Here is a 19,615-nt window from a genome sequence, read left to right on the forward strand (position 1 = left end):
TTCATTAGGCTACCTGTACTAACTCATTTAAATTAACTGCAATCGAATAAAACAAATACTGCACTGAAATAAACATATGGCACCAAAACCAAGTTCCACAGACTGTGTTGTTAAAGATTTAGAAAAGTTTTCCAGAACCTTGCCTGCAGGACATGTCCACGTTACTTTTACTGGAAGCTTATTAGCATGCTAACGATCGAGCTAGCTAGCTAGCTAGCTGTCTTATTGAATGATATTACCTTTGGTGGGCACTGTTAAACACGGTTATATTAAACAACTTCTATGTTACGGTAAGATAAACGAAAAGGAATTGCTTACCCGATGGTCATCCATGCGTGGTCGTGTTTGAGAGTAGGATTGTCTGGCTGCTTCACATGTTGGATTTTGTGTGACTGCTAATTGATGTGACTTATCAGGACGAGGGCGGGGAAAATGTGTGAGTCAGTCCGAAAAAGATGACATTTGAGGTCCTGCACAATGACGTCACTGAAAGTGTGTTAAAAGTGTGTTAAGTACCGAAGTTGGCCACTAGTTTTCCAAATGAAAAGTGAGTCGAAAGTTAAACACACTTAAACACACAATTTCTGAAAATTGTGCTCTTTCAGGACATCACTTATTTTTGGTGTGGGAGTATCCTCGTGAGCTCTAGAGTAGTGTAGACTGCGTGGAAAAATGAGGACGCGAAAAATGTCCTCATTTTTCCACAGGTCCTCATTGTGAAGGTGTGTTATCATAAAATTGTCCTGAGATGTCATGAATACAAACGCACACACACACACACACACACACACACACACACACACACACACACACACACACACACACACAGGTGATACAATGCTTCTTTTTGCTTAGCGCTCCAGTTCCTTGTAGACATCATCTTGTCTAGGTTTTAAATCCTGGAGGGCAAAAATACAGGGGTGAATGATCCTGACATTAAAAAATAAAATACAACATGTAAAAATTATTATTATTTTTTTTACAATTCACTTTATTACAAGTCGTCACACACAAAAGCTTTCCCTGTGTGTGTGTGTGTGTGTGTGTTGCGCCATAACTCACCATATAGACCGATCCCTGCGTAAGAGTCTGTTGGGAAGGAGAGCAACACAAGCTTTAATGACCAACAAGAGAGGAAGGCTGGGAAGTAGGAAAAGAGGAGAAACAACCCTCCCCCCGCCCCCCCAAAAAACTATTGAGACGGGCCCCCGAAAAAATCCCCCAGATGATACATCAGGAGGGGAAATGGCCAAGTTTTATCACCTGTCTGACATCTTCCGGGTTCTCGTAGATGTTCTCCGTCTCGCCCGAGTGGACAGACAGCGACTGCTCAATACCTGGGGCGCACACGCACACACCCATATAGGAGGAGATAGGGTCAGATTCATTACAGCAACCCCAGAAGATGCTCTGGGCCGCATCCGTCAGCCGTAGCCTCACCTCGACGGGAGATGCGCTTCTGTTGCCGTAGCAACACCGTCACGGTGGCGGCAACCAGGGGGACCAGAAGTAATAAAGCCAGGAGGAGGAGGAGGAGGGGGGAAGAAGAGTGCGACGAGGGTGCCACGGCGCTCTCTGCCAGAGAGAGTGAAAAATGAGAGACAAACTTCAATTTCTTGGAGTTGACAAGTTGTTGCTCTGCGAATCGCAAAGGCGGCGGGTCGGGGCCACAGTTGAACTCGATATAAAAGACGCCACGCGTCCCCACCCGCCCTCCAGCCATGTTACATGTATTTTCATCATGCAGCTGTCACTAACACGTACAGTGGGCGCATTGGAGGATGATTTGGCATCAATCCGTCTCACACTCACACACACAAATTCTCTCTCTCACTCTCTTGGTGATGTCACCCAACCAAACAACTTTGCCCGAGGGAATGACTCACTAGCTTAATGCTAAGACAACATTGGAAACGCCATCGACTGGTTGGCGATTAGCATCGGTCATCACAGTCTTTTGCTCTTTAAGCAACGGATATCTGAACACAAACGGTGCATAAGCACATGCGGACAGACAATATTAACACAAAGGCATATATTCTTTATCCTCTGTGAAAACCGAGTAGCCTGTTGTGAGGCAGATTTCCACTCACAGGGGGTTTACACACATATTGTATTGCACTGTACACAAAAACACACACACGCGCACTGAGTGCAATGTCATTCAGTGTGTGGCCCATTAAGTTCATTTGCATAATGGCGAACACAACTGAAACTTTCAGTTACTTTTCATCCTACAGTCAATCTCGTTTTTCGAACGTTCTCGACCAAACTGAGTGCACTTGAACGCGCCACTTAACTCCTCTCGCCTTCCTTACACGAGGAAGTGACGCTTCGTCGGGTAGACGAGGAAGTGAGGTTCATGTCCAAGGTTTTTATTTTTATTTGTGTATTGCTGTATTGCTGTATGCCTCTAGAGATTCTAGAGTGCTATTTCCTGAATTAAAAAAAAAAAGACAATTGACTTGTATATAATTATGCTACAATTTATGCAGCAGGTCAGGGCGGCTCACTCAAGCGCTTATGACAAATTTTGTTTGTAAAGAGAAAGCACCCCACAGGGTGTCACGGCCATTAGCCCCCCCACTCTCCCGCCCCCCAGCACAATCAATCACCACCTGTGCCCCATTAACTTTAAATCGATTGGCGAGGATGTGTTGCTCATGAAAGGCGGCGGTGACCCGCGCTGTTCGCCCATGCCAGATTGAACACGCAAATGAAGCTAAGCGAGAGCAAAGTGAAGCCAGGCATTAAGGCTTCTGTCTCTCTCGCTTTGCTCATCTTCTCACCTTTTCTTTACCTCCACTGGCACTTCATTGCACTGCTTCCTTCTTAAATGAGGAGGCAGCGGGATGGTGGTGGTGGTGGGGGGTGGGGTGGGGTGGGGGGGTGATGTTTGGGGGCGCTGATGTGGGCGGCACAGCAAAGAAGTTCTACTTCCTGCGATCTTATACCGTATGGCTTCTGAGGGAAATTTATGCACATGGATGAAAAACAACAGCCGGGGGAAGAAATTCTTGTTTCTGCAGCATTGCATTGTTTGATTTGGAGCAGAAATTGCAACAGCCTTCGAGGAAATTCACCCAAAAAGTGAAACGGAGAAAATATTTTTGTTCTTGAAATGAAAGAAAAATGAAAATGCTTTCAAAATAAAAGACCGAAAACTATCGTTATTGTGAAAATATCCTTTGGTTTTCATCTTTGTATAATTAATATCGCGAAAGGGTTTCCAAGGTTCATTTCAAACAGCTGGGATAGGCCCCAGCAGCCCCCCCACCCCCCCCCCCCCCACCGACCTGGCAACATGCCTCTGGGCTGTTTTTCTGCAGCAGAAACTGTGACCTTAGTCAGGGTGGAGCGAATTATGAACAGGTGAACAGAAAAGCCCGCTAAAAAATCTGAACTTTGATTGGGGTTAATCAGGGGCGCTTTAAATGCTGGCAGATGTGTGTTGACTGCCTCCCATTTCGAGTGAATTCTTTGTTACTTTGGAATTTATAAGAGGAAGGTTGCGTATTCGACTTCTTTTCTTGAAAATATGCACAAAATGTGTTTCACTTGTACGAGTTGAAAGTGATTATTCACGGTGGGAAAAGTTTTGAGCGCAATGAACACGGCGCGTGTAGAATTATTTGATCTCCAAGCAGCTTTGGCAACAAAGAAACAAACAAAAACCTCCTTGGTGGGTGTAATAAAAAAAAACAAAAAAAAAAACGTGTTGCCTTTCCATAAAGGCCATAAAAATCTGACCATTATCCCGCCTGCCGTCTCTGGATGCCTCCCCTCCGATAAAAATGGCTCCCTGGTCTTCATCCGCACTCTGCGAGTGTCCATTCCTACCATAGCTGTTGTGGTGGCGGGATGCATGATGATGAGCCCTGGGTGCCGCGGAGCAAGTGATGCATCGGACTCATCTTAACCGCGGTGGGGAGTGGGAGGTGGGAAGGGGGGGGGGGGGGGGTGATCCATTTCGCTGTCACATCCTCCTGTTTTCAACCACCGACACAATAAGCCTGAATTATTTAGTTATTGTTGGAGGATATGTCCCGGGGTTGTGTCTCCTTATATCGGCATATCCGCTCAGTCCATGTGCGATGGGGGGAAAACGTTGACCTTTATGTCTCATAAAAACGGACGTGAAGCCTTGGGAATATTGAAGCTTTTCACACAAAAAATGGGTCACAGCAGAGAGGCGAGAGGCTCGGATTTGATTGGCGTGCGAGAGATTTCCTTCAAACTTTGTAAACGAGTGGAACATTGGTCGAGGAAGAATGGACTATTTTTTTATTTTTTTTGGAAGGAATTTCGAGCAAAACCCTTTTTGGGTGAAGCATACTGTCAACATGTCTCCGGCTGATTAATTTTAAAATCGTAAAAATTCAAATGGGCCATTTTTTCGGCCATTTAAAAAAAAAAACATGAACCCCGTACGATTGGGCAATTTTTGCATTTTCCTTTCTCTCTGATGTAAAGTTCAACAAGTACTAAAGGACAAAGTATTATTAAACAGGCAAATGTTCTGCCGGTAATTCATATAGTTAATGTCGTGAGTGTTAACGAACCAAAAAAAAGAAGTTATTTCATCCATTATATAAGTTTAAAAAAAAATAAGCTAATTAATTGTGATTTTGGAATTGTAAAGTTATTCTGCTAAATATCAGAATCGCCTTCAAAATCGAGTCCGAACTATTCCCATGGTGGTTATTTCTATTGATTTGTCTTATCTATACAGGGTAGAACAGTCCAACTCGATTGAAGTTTACAAATCCCGAAAAAGTGTTAAATGTTTCACAATTCTTTGTTGATCTGGCTTCCGTGGAACTTCAACCTGCTGATTTGTTTTGTGAATGTGCTCTTTGGATCGATTAAGCGGGTAGCTAAAGGATTAACTTGAAGGGTAACCTTTTAGACAAAATGAAACCAAATGAAAAAAAAAACAATGTTTGTATTACCTTGCTGCTTGACGGTGTGGATGGCGCTGATGGTTTGGCCATTTTTGAGTCGTAAGGTGCACGTGTAGTTGCCGGCCGTGTCCGAGGTGACGGGTAACGGCAGAGCGGCGACGACGCTGCCGGGAGAACTTGTCGTCATCGCCGGCGGACAACGCTCGTTTTGATATTCCCACCATGCCTCTCGGACTTGGGAAATTTCGCTGTACAAGCACTCCAGCTGCAGCTCGGATCCCAAACGCCGGCCCATCACTGCGGAACCGGGAGAGGCGCAAAAAGATGACAAGGAATTAAACAGAAGGCGGCATGGTGCTTTCGGCACAACAGGAAGATAAATTCTTCTTTGCAGAGGATAAAGAATAGATCCCTGTGACTGTTATTTTGTCTGTCTTCGTGTGTTACGCCAACAGTTGTGTTTGATATTCATTGCTTAAATGGTAACCACACTGCCACATAGATGCTAATCGTTAGCTTGGGTGCCAATATGTTAGCACTAAGTGTGCTGTGGCTACGTTGTTGTTTTTAAATACACAAGATGTCATTATTTTTTTATTCATGTTTAGTTTGACTATTTTGACTAGTCATTGACTATTCAACAGGGAGTCGAATTAAATAGCTTGAAGGCTTTTTGGGAAGCATATTTAGCAATGATCTTCCAAACTGCTCCTTGCTGTGAAGTGAGTAAGGTCACCTGCTACCACAAAGCGCTCGCAAGTTAATCCTCGCGAGTCGGGTCACTCGTATCTCAAGGCTCTACCGTTATTTGTTTTACATGGCAGCGCAAAAAAGGTCACCGAATGGACAAATCGAAATCAGAAGAGGAGATGAGTCGGCGAGAATGTCAGAAGAGGAGGGAAGACAAAGGAGCCAGGCGGGATGAGAAGGTGACTTAATGGCTGGCCTGATTGCAGAAAAGGCCATGGACGGATCAGGAGTGATGGGCTAAAGTGGTTTGGCCACGTGAGAGAGAGAAAAAAAAAAAAAAGAACACGACAGAGTACCATCTACGGAGAGGTCACAATAATATATATTCATTAAAGTGATTTGCTGCTAATGCCCCACTTGACGGTGACTGATGCTTAGTGTCTCATCAAAGCGAAATGAGAATCCATCTGGGTGTAATCAGGCTCTGCCGACCCCCCCCCCCCCATTGTGTCACATAAAAACACACACATTTCAGAGTTGATTAGTGTGATCAGCGTGGGCCACCTACAGCCTCCGTGGGAGGCCGGCAGGTATAATCACACATAATGATACTCATAATGAGGTGGGGTAAAAATATATGCGTCACATGATTGCCGTGTGGGCGCTCATAAATGTGTGTGTGTGAGTGTGTGTGTGTAGGGGCCGCACATGTGTGACAGTGACTGATCGGCTCGTCATGTCTGGGCAGCTGTGATGGATGTCGCCGGGGAGTGTGATTAGTAAACTCTTCCAAGGCCAACATCACAGGGACGCATATCTTGGCCTTTTCTGTTTACGCCTGTGAAGGGATGCGATTGTGTCTGAGTGGGTGTTGTAAAGCGTGAAATAAGGCCCATTCATTGAAAATCAACAGATTGGGGCCACAACAACAAAAATTCTACAACGAGAATGATTATTAATATTATTTTTTCTTTTAAAGAAAGAGTAGTATTTTTTTCATGGAAAAAAAATGTACACACACACACACACGCATACACACATACACATATATATATATATATATATATATATATTATATAGGGCGGCCCGGTAGTCCAGTGGTTAGCACGTGGGCTTCACAGTGCAGAGGTACGGGGTTCGATTCCAGCTCCGGCTTCCCTGTGTGGAGTTTGCATGTTCTCCCCGGGCCTGCGTGGGTTTTCTCCGGGTGCTCCGGTTTCCTCCCACATTCCAAAAATATGCATGGCAGGCTGATTGAACGCTCTAAATTGTCCCTAGGTGTGAGTGTGAGTGCGAATGGTTGTTCGTCTCTGTGTGCCCTGCGATTGGTTGGCAACCGATTCAGGGTGTCCCCCGCCTACTGCCCGGAGACAGCTGGGATAGGCTCCAGCACCCCCCTAGTGAGGATCAAGCGGTTAGGAAGATGAATGAATATATATATATATATATATATATATATATATATATACACACATATATCACACACACACACACACACACACACACACATGCACGCACACTTTCTTTTCAGGGCAGGGAGCACAAATTAAGTTAAAAAAAAAAACGGCTCTCGCCCCACCACCCTCTCTCTGTCTCTCTGTAAAGAGTCATAAATTAACGACAAAGTCCTATCCGGTTGACAAAAAAGTAGTGACCTTACTAAAATGCACTAAATTTCATTTAAAACAGGACAAAAATGTGCCTTTTTTCCCCCACACAGTAGGTATGATTTTTTTTCCAGAAAAAAAAGAAGCACATTTTTTTTCAAAAAAAGGTGGTCATGTTATGAAGATAAATTAAACAAAGGGGGCAAATGGTAGAAATTTAATTGTGCTTTCAAGTCATATTACAAAAAAGTAGGCATCTAACAAGTAAGTCTAGTTTACATATTATTTTTTACTTCTGTATTTTTTTTCAGGAAAAAGTAATATTTCCAAGATTTTTTTAATGGAAAAAAACAAATGAACAATTTCATGAAATTAATCTTGTATTTTTCAGGGGGAGAGAAAAGTCGCTATTTATAATCGATAAAATTCACCGGTGGTGCTTGCCACGGTATAGCCAAGTGCGGGAAACTCCGACTGAAAAATTATGGCAATGGACTCGGCTGTACCTCGGCTCGCTTGAGCAATCATCGCAACCTCTGGAGTGATGCATTGCAACTCTTGTGTCCCTTTTTCACTTTTTTTTCCCTCACTCCTTTCAGTTCATGCTACTGACCGGCTGTGCAAATTCTGTCGACCAAATCTCCCTGCAACACACTTCGGTCGCCTTTACAAACACCTCCTTTTTTGAATTTACAGAAGAATTTAACACTTACCATTATATTCATATTAAACTTCCTTTCAAAGGAGAGTATGAGCGCTGGGATTTTTTTTTGGGGGGGGGGGGTTCAATTTTATTTCTGTGTGATAATTAGTAAGCGTCTTGTGTCTGGCCTAGCGAAAACTCCCAAATCGGAGCAAGGGGGAAAAGTAGCTCATTTGGGGTCGAGAGAGTGTTCCGATCAAATGAGAAAGCACAACGTCTGCTTTTTATTCAGTTTTATTCCGAGCACTCCGAGCATCCGCGGCAGCTGTGCCAGAATGACAATGATGTTGCCGGGCAACCGCTTCTCAACTGCAGCCCAGCAGAGGAGTGCGGTCGCTTCAAGCGGCAATAATAATTTGGCCTAAAAAAAAAAAAAAAACAACAACAACTAATGGCTTCAAACTCATTTTGATAGCACACAGTGCGCTGCTCTTGTCTGAGCTGTTGAAATGTATTGTTGTCGACGATGGGATGGAACCAAGTATAAATACTTTGTTCGTCCACCGAGATGGATTTCGCCGGGATCTGTACTCTGACTTTACTTTTGCTGCGTTGGACCGCAGATACAGTACAGTGTATCAAAGGGAACTTCACATTGTGAGTCTAAAACAAACATGTTTCCCTTCAAGTCTGCTAGCTTAATGCTGACATGTAACAGGAAACGCTACTGATGTTTGGAAACACCCTCCGACTCAAAAGGAGAGGTCAAGAAAGCGTGAGTACTTTTATCAGCTCTGGATGTTGCTCGTTACATCTACTTTTTGGTCAGCTTGGACAGGCTTCAATTCACCCGTGACCTCAATGTGGACAAGCGCAATACAAAATGGATGCTTTGCTGAATCTTGACATGTTTTTTTTTTTTTTTTGGCGGCGGGTATGTGTGAAAATATCAAAGTTTTGCGAGGATAACAAGTACTTGACATATCCGCATATGAAGTTTGATGACTGCCTCTAAAGCTGACTAAATCCTCTCATCTAGCTCTCAGTGGGGATGTAATGAGGCGCTTTTTTCTTTCAAAATGTCAGCCCATTCCACTGAACAAGACTGAGACAAGTAGCAAACAACAGAGGGAAAAAAAAAGAAACGATGAAATGGAGCTGCTTGAAACATAATGAACACACACGAGCGATCATTTTGGCCATCCTTCCCAGTGGAGTGCGGAAATGAGTCATGAGATGCGGCCTTCGCGCTCTTTGGACCTCAACCCAGGGTGGGTTTGGACCTTCGCCCCATCACTGCATCCATAAATCATCTTAGCTTTTGATTGAATGATGCCTATCAGACCAGTGGAGCCGACTGTAGTAGCCTGGTGAAATTCACGGCACCCCGATCACGCCAAAATCATACCATCGGTATGATTTTTTGCTTTCTTTGGATTTGTGTGTATTGGTCGTGCATGATTAAACCTTTCAGGGACAGCGGGTTGTGCAGTGGACACCTTATCATGTTATCAGGTTACAGGGTGCATGGAAGTGTTAAAATGTGTTCAACGAACATATATTGTATAATTTGAATGTATTTTAATGAACTCGCCAAAATATAATGAATAATTATTAATTTATTATTTCATTATATATAATAATATAATTATTTAATTATTATATAATATTTTTTTTTTTTTAAAAAGGATGAAAAAAATTCCATATCATTAAATGATTTGCGTTAAGAGTTAAGCAATTGGATTGGTAGATCTTAACGTACTTGGGTTCGGTCAATATAATTCATGATGTTTGATTGAACTATATGTCGAGGATCGGGTCAAACGTAATTTATTTGGATTCATTCAAGTTCATTTATTAAGAGTGCTGATTTATATCGGTTTGGTGGGTAAAATGTACACCACCAGGGAGACAAGGAGAACATCGTCCACATAGCAAGGCAGGAGCTTGGATTTAAATCCGTGGCCTCAGAACTGTGAGCTCGCCAGTGAGCTACAGGCAATGTTAAATCGCTCAATACTAAAAAATTTTTGGTTTCATCATCTGATGTGGATTTCTGGAAAGTCAGTCAGCAGCACTCGCTGAGACCAGTTTTACCATTCGACATGAAATTGGGTAGATGCGCACCAAAAAATTCTGAGGGACCCACACGAAATTGCAGAGGAAATCGGCCCTTTTGGGGAGTTGCAATCGACGTGTTTGTTGAGACGTTTTGTGGGTCAACTGATGACGGCCATACATACCAAATTCAATGTTGGCGTGGGTCCGATTTGGTAGCAATCGTACAAAACCTCAAGGACACGCCCTGAAAATGACCCCACTGTGGATGGTTTCAACCAAAATGGCAGATTTGCTGTGTATTTTCAGGCAGGGGCTCTTGAGACCTTTTTTTTTTGTGGGCTCACTCATAATTGACATGAAGACTGACGTGGTGTTTAAATTTGGGACCCAAACATAAACAGTCGAAACCAAAATTGCAGATCTGCTGTACATTGTCGGGCATGGCAATTTTTTGTGGTTTGACCCATGATAGACATGCCCTCAAGATGTGTCATGTAATTGTTGGGGGGTTTTATATATTTTTTTTGCTCCCGACCTAACTCTTGACACTGACCTTTTAACACGCTCAGCAGCGTCCTCTGGCTGAAGATATGGTCGTTGACGAGCACGTCGCAGACGTAAAGGCCGCCGTCTTTCAGGCCCGGCGTGTACAAGAAGGAGAAGCTTCCAGCGTCTGCGTTGTAGGGTGAGCCGGCCAGCTGGAGCTTGGCGCTTTCTATGCTGGGCGTATTGCCCCTCCAGTGATCGTAGTGGTACACCAGCTTGTTATTGCTCGAACTGGGGGGTCGCCAGTAGAGGAAAACGCAGTCCCCTAGCACAGTGGGACAGGTCAGGGGGACGGATGTCCTCGCTTGAGTGGCGGTGAAGATAGTTGGGCCTTCAGGGGTTAGAATAGCATTGTTGATACATGTGATGAGATAAGAATGTTTTTGCATTGTTCTTTTAGGAATCTTTTGCCTTTTTTTAAAAAATATAACTGGCAGGAGTTAAAAGCTTTAAAAGACAGGTGATAAAAATGCTGGCTTCCATTCTAATCACGTGGACCCAAGTTGAACCCCAAAAAGTCTGAAATTTAGGAGGTTGACAAGCAAAGAGAACCGTCAAAGAACGTCTAAACAGGATAAAAAAAATAAAAACACACGTGAATGTTTTTCAGTCTCAACAAATAGTTACGTGTGTACATCGCCGCGCATTCTCTTCTTCCTTCGACTCGAGAGACGTTCATGACCGCCTCGAAGAACGTAATTAAAGATTCCTTCATTGAAACTACGAAAATGGAAAATAAAGCATCAAAACAGAAAATCAAGCGAGAAAATCACAATATAAATTCTATAGATCCCCCCCCTTACAGAATTTATTTTATGATTTTCTGTTTTGATGCATTACTCTATTTTCAATTTTCGTCGTTTCATTGAAGTAATCGTTAATTTACGTTTTTTGGAGGCAGTTCATGAACGCCTCTCGAGTCGAACGAAGGACTGTAGCTCTCTCTAGTGGATGCATAGTAGATTGCGCCTGATAGTCCAGTGCAATAATATGAAAAAAAAAATCAAACTAGCCCATTCTTTGAACGTGCGCCTAATAATCCAGTGCGCCTTTTCGTGCAGAAAATACAGAGTACTTCAATTTAACGGACATTCTGGTGTAACGGATGAACCCCCCCCCCCCACCCCCCGGCAATTTCTGGTAGGCCATTAAATCGAGATTCCACTGCATTCAAAATCCAAACAATCAGCAGTGGGGCAAGGTTTTGTACCAGACTGTGTTCAGCCTTCGAGGTTCCACTATTCACGGTGGAGGATGAAGCACAGATGGGAGTGCAGATGGGGGCAAAACATCGCCGCAACAATAGCGATCATGTCTTGTAGCGTTCTGCTCTGTCTGATTAGACAAATGCTGACTCAAGACTTCCTGCGGGCGTCACTCACCATGCTGCACCCTGGTGAAGGAGGCCACGCCGACAGCTGCCGAGGAAAAAAAAAGCGGCAGGGTGTTAACCAAATAATAAATAATACATACAAAAGTGAGTGTTATACCCACTGGCGTGGTAGACTTTTGTGCGTGGATCTACAGCAGTGTTTGGAATTCTTAAATTACTCCATAAAGTAAATACACAGAAGAGCAGGTTTTAATAAATAATGCCGCTGATGGGCATTTGGGCTCGCTCATCATCAACGCCGCCATGTTTGGCTTCTTTCCTCACCGTCAACAGCGACGTTCACGGCAAACGTGAGCACGGTGTCGCTCCCATAGGTGTGAACGGCACACTTGTAGGAGCCGGCGTCGTCGTGCGTTAGCTGGGGAACTTTGGCCACGAATCCGGCGTGGGGCTTCAGCACGGTCTTTAAGGAGGTGCCATCCGGTGATTCCCAGGAGATCGATTCACAAGAAGGCTCCGGAGTGACCTTGGCTATCAGACGTAAGGTGCTGTTCTGAGGCACGGGCGATGGGGGGATGTGGAAGACTAGGACAGAAGAAATCAGAAAGGTTCTTTTTCCGAGTTGCAACTTTCTCACGTCGTAGCATATTGAGCGATAGACTCTGGAGAGTAAATGTGTGGGGTTGAAAGATCGATACGGCTGATCTGCGAAAACCGATTCCCAAATCCAAACACCGATAGATACAGCGGTTACTCGAGTGGTAACGTACAGTTGAACAGGATCGCAGTGAAAGCTCACTAAACGACGGCAATCTTGTCTAAGTGATACGCGGTTGGTGGCAAATGCTCTTTTATTCCGCTCGGGTGCGTGATGTGAATGTTTAGCCGGGAGGAGTCATCAATGTGGAGCGATTTGCATCCCAAACGGCCACGATGCAGTTTGTGGAAAAACAGTACTAGTAGTTGAGAAACACGTCAAGTTAAACCACAGCACAGAACACAAAGTGCCTACAGTCAGGCATAGTCGCAGATGGGAAGGCACTATCCCGGGGACAAAGGGAGAAACCGTGGCGCTAGAAGTGGCGCCAGGCAAAATCGCTTTTTGGAATTGTTCCAATTGAAAATCGCCTTCATGAAAAATATATCAATTATTTACCATCCATCCAAAATTTCTTTCATTGGTAAATCAATATGGCGGCATGGCGCTCTACCGGTTCTGGCTCTGGCCTTCCTGTGCGGACTTATTATTTTGTGGACCTATTTGGACCTCGTTAAGTACATTACATTGTGTAAGAAGTTCAAGCTGAGTGACGATTGCATTTTGTTGTCCTACCGGTGAGGATGGCTAATAGGATGACCTTCTGCTTGATGGTCTTCCTTTCGTGCTCTATCAAGCACATGTAGAGGCCATGGTCCTGCTTGGCAGCTTGAAGGAGCAGCGAGAAATTGCCCGTGAGCAGAAAGTTAGGGTCGGCCAGCCGCATGGAAGGCTTCGAAGCGCCGCCGGAGAAGCCGTCACGCTCGCTGGCCGAGAGCAGCAGTTTCCAGCCGCCCGCGCTGAGGTCCTTGACCATCCAGTTGACGTTGACGTCGGGCCTCGCTTCCGTCAGGATGCACTCCAACGTAGTGGCTCGCTGCTCTCTTCCCACCACAATTTCATCCCAGTTAGTACCGAAGGTGCCTGCGAATAAATACCCAGCGTCAGGTCCAGCGCACAATTTTTTTTCTCCGAACGGGAGCCGCCGGCCGACAGTTAACGTCACAACATTTGGGGGAGGGGGGGGGGATTTCTTGGAAAAGCTTGGCCTACCTGTGGCGTTGACAAGGTAGGGATGCTCCAACACTGACAGAAGGAGAAGAACGGTGATGAAAACAAACGCCATCGCACGTATGAAGCGAAGAAAAGCATCAGTGGACTAAATTAGCTTTTTTTTTTTTTTTCTTTTGGTCTTCCCACCAAACAGGATACACAGGCAGCACAGGAAACGGAGTGTGTGAAAGCCTGATAGTCTTAACTATACTGGGTTTTAAGGAACCATTCAACTTTTGTGCTTGGAAGAAAGTGGTACACGTCTCTGTCCTGGCTGCTCAGTGCAATTGTCTTAAAATGACAACACACGTTAGCTTCTCATTGATAATGTATATTCCACCATTGTTTTTTTTTTGCTGTTTGGTCAACTGTGTTCTGGTTGAATGCAAGTACTGCGTTTTTTTTTTTTGTCGAGTATTCTCTCGTATTTGGCGATATAGCGCTATTGTACCGTATCGTCGACGAGATATGAAGATAAGAGATATTACTATCCAAATTAAGAGGATATCACGTATGTGAGCTTAGCACGCTTGTTAATCATGACACATATGTTGCGCAGGCAGACCTCGCCGTGAATTATTTTGGACTCCATGGATTATTTCCAGTCACTCTCTATTTCTATTGCGCAAGGTGACAGTTACCATGACTACTGGCAAACAAGCAGCAAATGATTGCGCTAATCAGGCCATATTCATCCATTTCACGGGGCGGCCATTTTATTACTTGCTGTCGCCTGAAGATGACATCACAGCTGCTGTACGACCGATCACGTCTAACCTGTTGTCTGAACCTGAGCTGTTATTCGAGTTCGACAAATGCAATATGAATCAGAATAGCGGGTTTAGACTAGTGGAGCTGCTCGTATTTCAAAGTCCGATTTTTTTTCCCACAAAATAGTGAAAATGCGTTTGTTTTCAAAGAACCGTTGGAGCGAACTGCCGCCACGACCTTGCTTACGAACGAAATTTACAGCGCAGGATTCCCCTCCATGGCTTAGCAACACTACTGATCGACTTGTACATTGTTGTACTTACGGAGGCAAGGCTAAAGTTGTCTCTGGCTTTCGTCTCCCAGACGAAGCTCAGCCGTGACTACGAATTGGCAAAATCGCCAATTTTGACAATCATCCGTAAAGGCAACAAAATCATGGCAGAGGTCTAGACCAACAGATTGAAAGATGATCGTAAACGGCTTCGGGGCACGGCACGTCTTGAACTGCCAAATGCACTTTTCATTTGTTGACTGAATATTTTCAGAGATAAATTAGGAACGCGGGTTCGATTCCAGCTCCGGCCTCCCTGTGTAGAGTTTGCATGTTCTCCCTGGGCCTGCGTGGGTTTTCTCCGGGTGCTCCGGTTTCCTCCCACATTCCAAAAATATGCATGGCAGGCTGATTGAACACTCTAAATTGTCCTTAGGTGTGAGTGTGAGCGTGAATGGTTGTTCGTCTCTGTGTGCCCTGCGATTGGCTGGCAACCGATTCAGGGTGTCCCCCGCCTACTGCCCGGAGACAGCTGGGATAGGCTCCAGCACCCCCCGCGACCCTAGTGAGGATCAAGCGGTTCGGAAGATGAATGAATGAATGAATGAATGAAATTAGGAACGCTATAGTTGTTTGTTTCATTCAATTCAACAGAATTTCCAGTTTCGGGGTTCATGTCCCCTATAAGTTTCCACACAGTGCTTCAATACGCCCAAAGTTTTAACAGTGGGGTTGACATCCTTTTCCACTTGTGTTTGGGAAATGATTGCAAAAAAACTCCTGACCTCAAGAAAAGGGAATCTGCGTGAAACTTGGAACATGAAAGGCAGAGAATGAGAGAGATGAAATAAAAGAGTTTTGGGTGAGTGTGGGTGCACACCAACCCCCCTCGGGCGACATGTCTTTTACATCCTATAAATGTCTTTAATTAAGTTAAAGGTATTATCAGCTCCCCTGAGCACTACTTTTTCATAATTACCGTCGGGCGTAAGGGGGTGAGGGGGAGCGAGTAGGCGAGATGGAAGGAAAGAGAGAGAATCTTATCGAGTGAGTGTAATGACAGGGAGAGAGAAAGGCGAAGCGCTCTCGGTGTAAAGACGAGGGAAGTGTGAGCAGAGGACGTGCGTCCCCTCGTTTGTGGGTAAATAATCGCCATAAGACTCACTCTCGTAAATCCACCGCCGGTGTGTGAGTAGTATCTGTTCACTACGAGTCTCATTATCAGCGCCACGGGGCCCTCTGAGATTCTGGGGACGGCTTGAATGGAGGAGAGGCGCGAAGGACGAGTGGACAAAGAAAAGAAAAGAACGCCACGAGAAAGATGATTGGCGACGGCGGCGGTTATGCGACGTGTAGGGCAAAGGATCGGAGGGAGTGAAGGGTGCGAGATGGCCAGAAAAGAAATTGATGAGCTTTGAGTGAAGTGGGAAAGAAAAGGAAAAAAAAGAGTAAGAAAGGTTGTTTTGCCGTGGGGGATGTACAAATGGATGAAAGAAGAAATGAACACCGTGAGCTAGTTGCACAAACCTTTCGAAATTGGAACCGCCGTCATGCATGACGTCAGCTGACGCAACTGCAAATCTCGTGAGACTTCAACACGTTCATTAACTCCCATCCGTAAAATGTGTTTAGTCAAAAAATGAAAGCAATTCATCACGGTATGTCCTAAAAATAAAATCTTATAATAATAATAATAATAATTTACATTTTTAATCAATTTGTGACAAAATGACAATGATATATTTAAAACAATGGGATTGTCTTTTAAACTGTATTTGTCCGCATTTACTGTACTTGTATAAACGCTCACAGAAATAACAGGAATATATTGTCTATTGATTTGATTTGATTTTTTATTTGGTCTCCCATAAGAGAAACTTGTCTTGGAGGACAACTTTCTTTATGGGTCATGTGAAAAGAAGTACCTCCTCAAATGTCCTGAATTGACAATTTTATTGTTCAACAATTTAACATAAATTGAGTTGCCAAACGGCTCGGTTGGTATGTCTGCTGCCAGGTGACCTGTTGTACAGGTGAGGCATGATGACCTTGGTAAATTTTTTAACGGCTTGAAAACAGTTTCCACCGCGCATGTCAATAAATCACTGCTTTTGCAACCTATAAAAGGGCATCGCATCGTTGGCCCTTTTTTAGCACGACAAATTCTGTAATTGCCTTTCACTTGGCTCCTTTCATGTCATATGGAAAACAATGTGAACATTTCTGCTGGTCTGTTGTCCATTTCTGAGAAAGAAAGCAGCTTTGTAGTTGTTTTTATGATCGGAAAGTCAACTCTTGGAGTATTAGAGTAACTGGAGATATTAGAGCGACTTTTATTGAAGTCAATATGCATGCACATCAACCTCAGTCATAAGGAGGGGGGTCGTTGCCCTGTGGGGACACCGTCACGGAGCAGAATGGTGCTCCACACAAAAAGTGGCTTTCAAACAATCATAATAAAGCCCAAGAAAACTCTGTTGGCATTTAAAATTCGCAGTGCTTCTCTTTGCTTGGCCAAGCATCGAAGGGAAAATGAAATCTCTGTAAAGGAAAGGACATAATATACTATAATTTGTTTTACTGGCGTGCGCGCTATATTGCCTGACCTCTGATGGTTATCGTCACCTTCACGATTCGCACCTTGCCGAATAACCTAAATAAGATGTTGGCACTTGTGGAAATGGAGGCGAGATCAAGGATGATGGTTTTGAACCGCATGACTTTCGGAGATGTAATTATGCTGGCTGCCTGACACCTGGGTTTAAGGATTAGACCGAAACTTGATCATACTCTAGTGTGCTCTTGCATCCAGAGCAAGATAGAACAACATTTTTGTTTGGGCTGTCTTTTGAGTAATTTGGCCAAAAATATTGGCAAGGCTGTTAGCTAACAAACAACAGCCACAACATACCTTTCATTTCAGCATCAAAGTTTCACAATAATGCCATTTTTTATCCGAGCAACAGAAAAGTCAAGCAATCTTCTTAGATGTAGACCAAATATCATAGCCTAATGAATTGTCAGTAAAACAGCATCAGTCACCAAAAGAACTAAAATGATCATTTACAATTTATGCTATCATGCTAGCCTTAAGGTAAAAGCTACCATGAAGGCATTTTATCATTCACTTTTGATTTATTAATTCACTGTTAAATGAATTATCCAGTCCATCAATGATCACATTAACCATGATTAAAACTATCTATTTTTTAAAATCAACTTAGCAGTTGGAATTTAAATTACGACCTGTGTATCGAAGCAATTCATATTGTTTAGTAAAAAAAGTACCGGTTTTCGATTTCACTGCTTACCTTCATATGGATTAATCTTTTTTTTAATTGTGGAGATGTGGTTTAGTATGAGGCGAGCCGACAAAGGCAAGTCATCTCTCTTTACTCGCCACACAAAACTAACTTTTACTGTCGTCACACCGTGTCTTTTATCCATTTGAATCCAACAACATGTAAACTCCCTCCTCTCACGATGATAATTAAAGTTATGTTTAGCTCTACTGTATCATCAAATTGGTCACCCATTGCATTAATCAATACCCAAGAAGTAGCTCTTTGTTTCCAAAAGGATGGTGACCCCAGTCACAATTTAGTGTACTGTATATACATTATGGTACATGTTTGTTTGTGCAGCAATATTTTTCAAATTTAAATGCCATACCTTGACTCAACAACGGTTGGCAAAACCCGCACTGTTCTCTGACTTGTATTTGATGTGAAACACCAGAGGGCGCTAGAAGCCTCTAGACTGACTCCCGTCCATTGCGCAATCATTGAACCGGTGGCACTGAATGGATTGTCTCTCGTCTCCGTGAAAGTATTTCTTTTAAACATACTTCTTCTGGATACACTGAGTGACTCACTTTTACGAGGGTACCAAATATACTCTTTAAGGTACGGGTTTTTTTTCCATCTCCAAAGGTATAAACTGCTTTGGGCTATTGCAACAAGTTGGAAACAAAACACTCCTACTACCTTAGTGAATTAAAACTCAACCCGGTCCAGGCAAGCCCGCTCTTTCAGGGACTTGAGGTTGGGCAGGTTCGTGGGGCGGGACTGTGACGCCGCCTCTGCCCGATGACGTCACTTCACTCGCTCAGATGGAGTGAAAAAAGAGGCACTATTTGCTGGAGCGCAAGCAGCGCGGCAACACGCAGACACGCTCACAAGAGTGAGTCAACCCGCCGGGAGTAAAAGAGCGGAATCGTTTACCTGTGTGTTCTATTACGGAATTCAACTGAACACGCTTCAGCCCGGAGGCCACTTTTTTTTCAAGCGAGATTAGGACTGCCCCCCCCTTTTTTTCCCCGTCTCCCTTGCCAGCGAAGTGAACCTGCTGTGCGCCCCCCCCCCCCTTTCGTAGCGACCATGGCCGGACAAGACTGCGTTCAAGTGCTGCTTTTGCTCCTCGCCTCGACACTTTTACCACACGGTAAGCGAATGCCCAAACAAGTTTTGTCCATGAGTAGTTTCGATGCCACCATGACCACCTGTCACGGACGCGGAAGTCCGACCAGGTGCCCCTCATCCACAGTCGTTTTTTAAAAATATTAATAGCCAGTTAAATATTAATGAAAACGTTTAAAAAGCGGCAGAAAAGCGGTGTGCGTGTGACATTTGGTATTCTTATCGCGTTTTCGGCCTCGTTTCGCTTCTTTGATCGGAGTTTCGGTGAGTGACGTAGTGCCTGTTTTAAGGTGTGGCTCCGCGGGGCTGCAAGGTGTCTGTTCGCAGGTGATTGACAGCTGCGTCTGCCTCTACACACACACACACACACACACACACACACACACACACACACACACACTTTTGTGTCCTTGGTCCCTTGCACCAAAACCACCAATCTCCCCTTGCCATGCCTGCTTTGTTCCACACATCAACCTCAGTTAGTTCCACTTGACTTGCAAGGCCCTGCAAACTTGCTGTTAATGTACTCGAGAGAATAGCAAAGTGGGAACCCGAACAATTTATTGTTTGTTTGCCGAGGTGCAACACCCAAGCCCCCTTGCCCCCCCCACAACTTTTAAC

General features: G+C 44.2%; 2 protein-coding genes across 3 annotated transcripts in view; one reads left to right on the forward strand and one right to left on the reverse strand.

Moving 5' to 3' along the window:
- Positions 1 to 182: 182 nt before the first annotated feature.
- On the reverse strand, positions 183 to 19,505 carry g6fl (g6f-like). Its single transcript, XM_052065150.1, has 11 exons — positions 19,395 to 19,505; positions 13,595 to 13,627; positions 13,118 to 13,465; positions 12,109 to 12,369; positions 11,834 to 11,869; positions 10,459 to 10,782; positions 4,953 to 5,201; positions 1,441 to 1,575; positions 1,264 to 1,337; positions 1,063 to 1,089; positions 183 to 899 (listed from the first exon to the last, which is right to left on the reverse strand). The coding sequence occupies exons 1-11, from the start codon at positions 19,462 to 19,464 to the stop codon at positions 852 to 854; spliced, it is 1,605 nt and encodes a 534-aa protein (XP_051921110.1). The 5' UTR covers positions 19,465 to 19,505; the 3' UTR covers positions 183 to 851.
- Positions 18,671 to 19,615, forward strand: part of si:ch73-22o12.1 (nectin-2) — a 109,115-nt gene continuing 108,170 nt past the window's right edge. Inside the window, exon 1 of one of the 2 annotated variants that reach the window (XM_052065159.1) lies at positions 18,671 to 19,019. In XM_052065159.1, the coding sequence (XP_051921119.1) occupies positions 18,956 to 19,019 (64 nt within the window). In that variant the 5' untranslated portion in view covers positions 18,671 to 18,955. The remainder of the gene's footprint in view (positions 19,020 to 19,615) is intronic. The other variant, XM_052065160.1, reaches the window with a different exon arrangement.

This window comes from Hippocampus zosterae, chromosome 5 (assembly GCF_025434085.1).
Source record: "Hippocampus zosterae strain Florida chromosome 5, ASM2543408v3, whole genome shotgun sequence".
Lineage (NCBI taxonomy): Eukaryota > Metazoa > Chordata > Actinopteri > Syngnathiformes > Syngnathidae > Hippocampus > Hippocampus zosterae.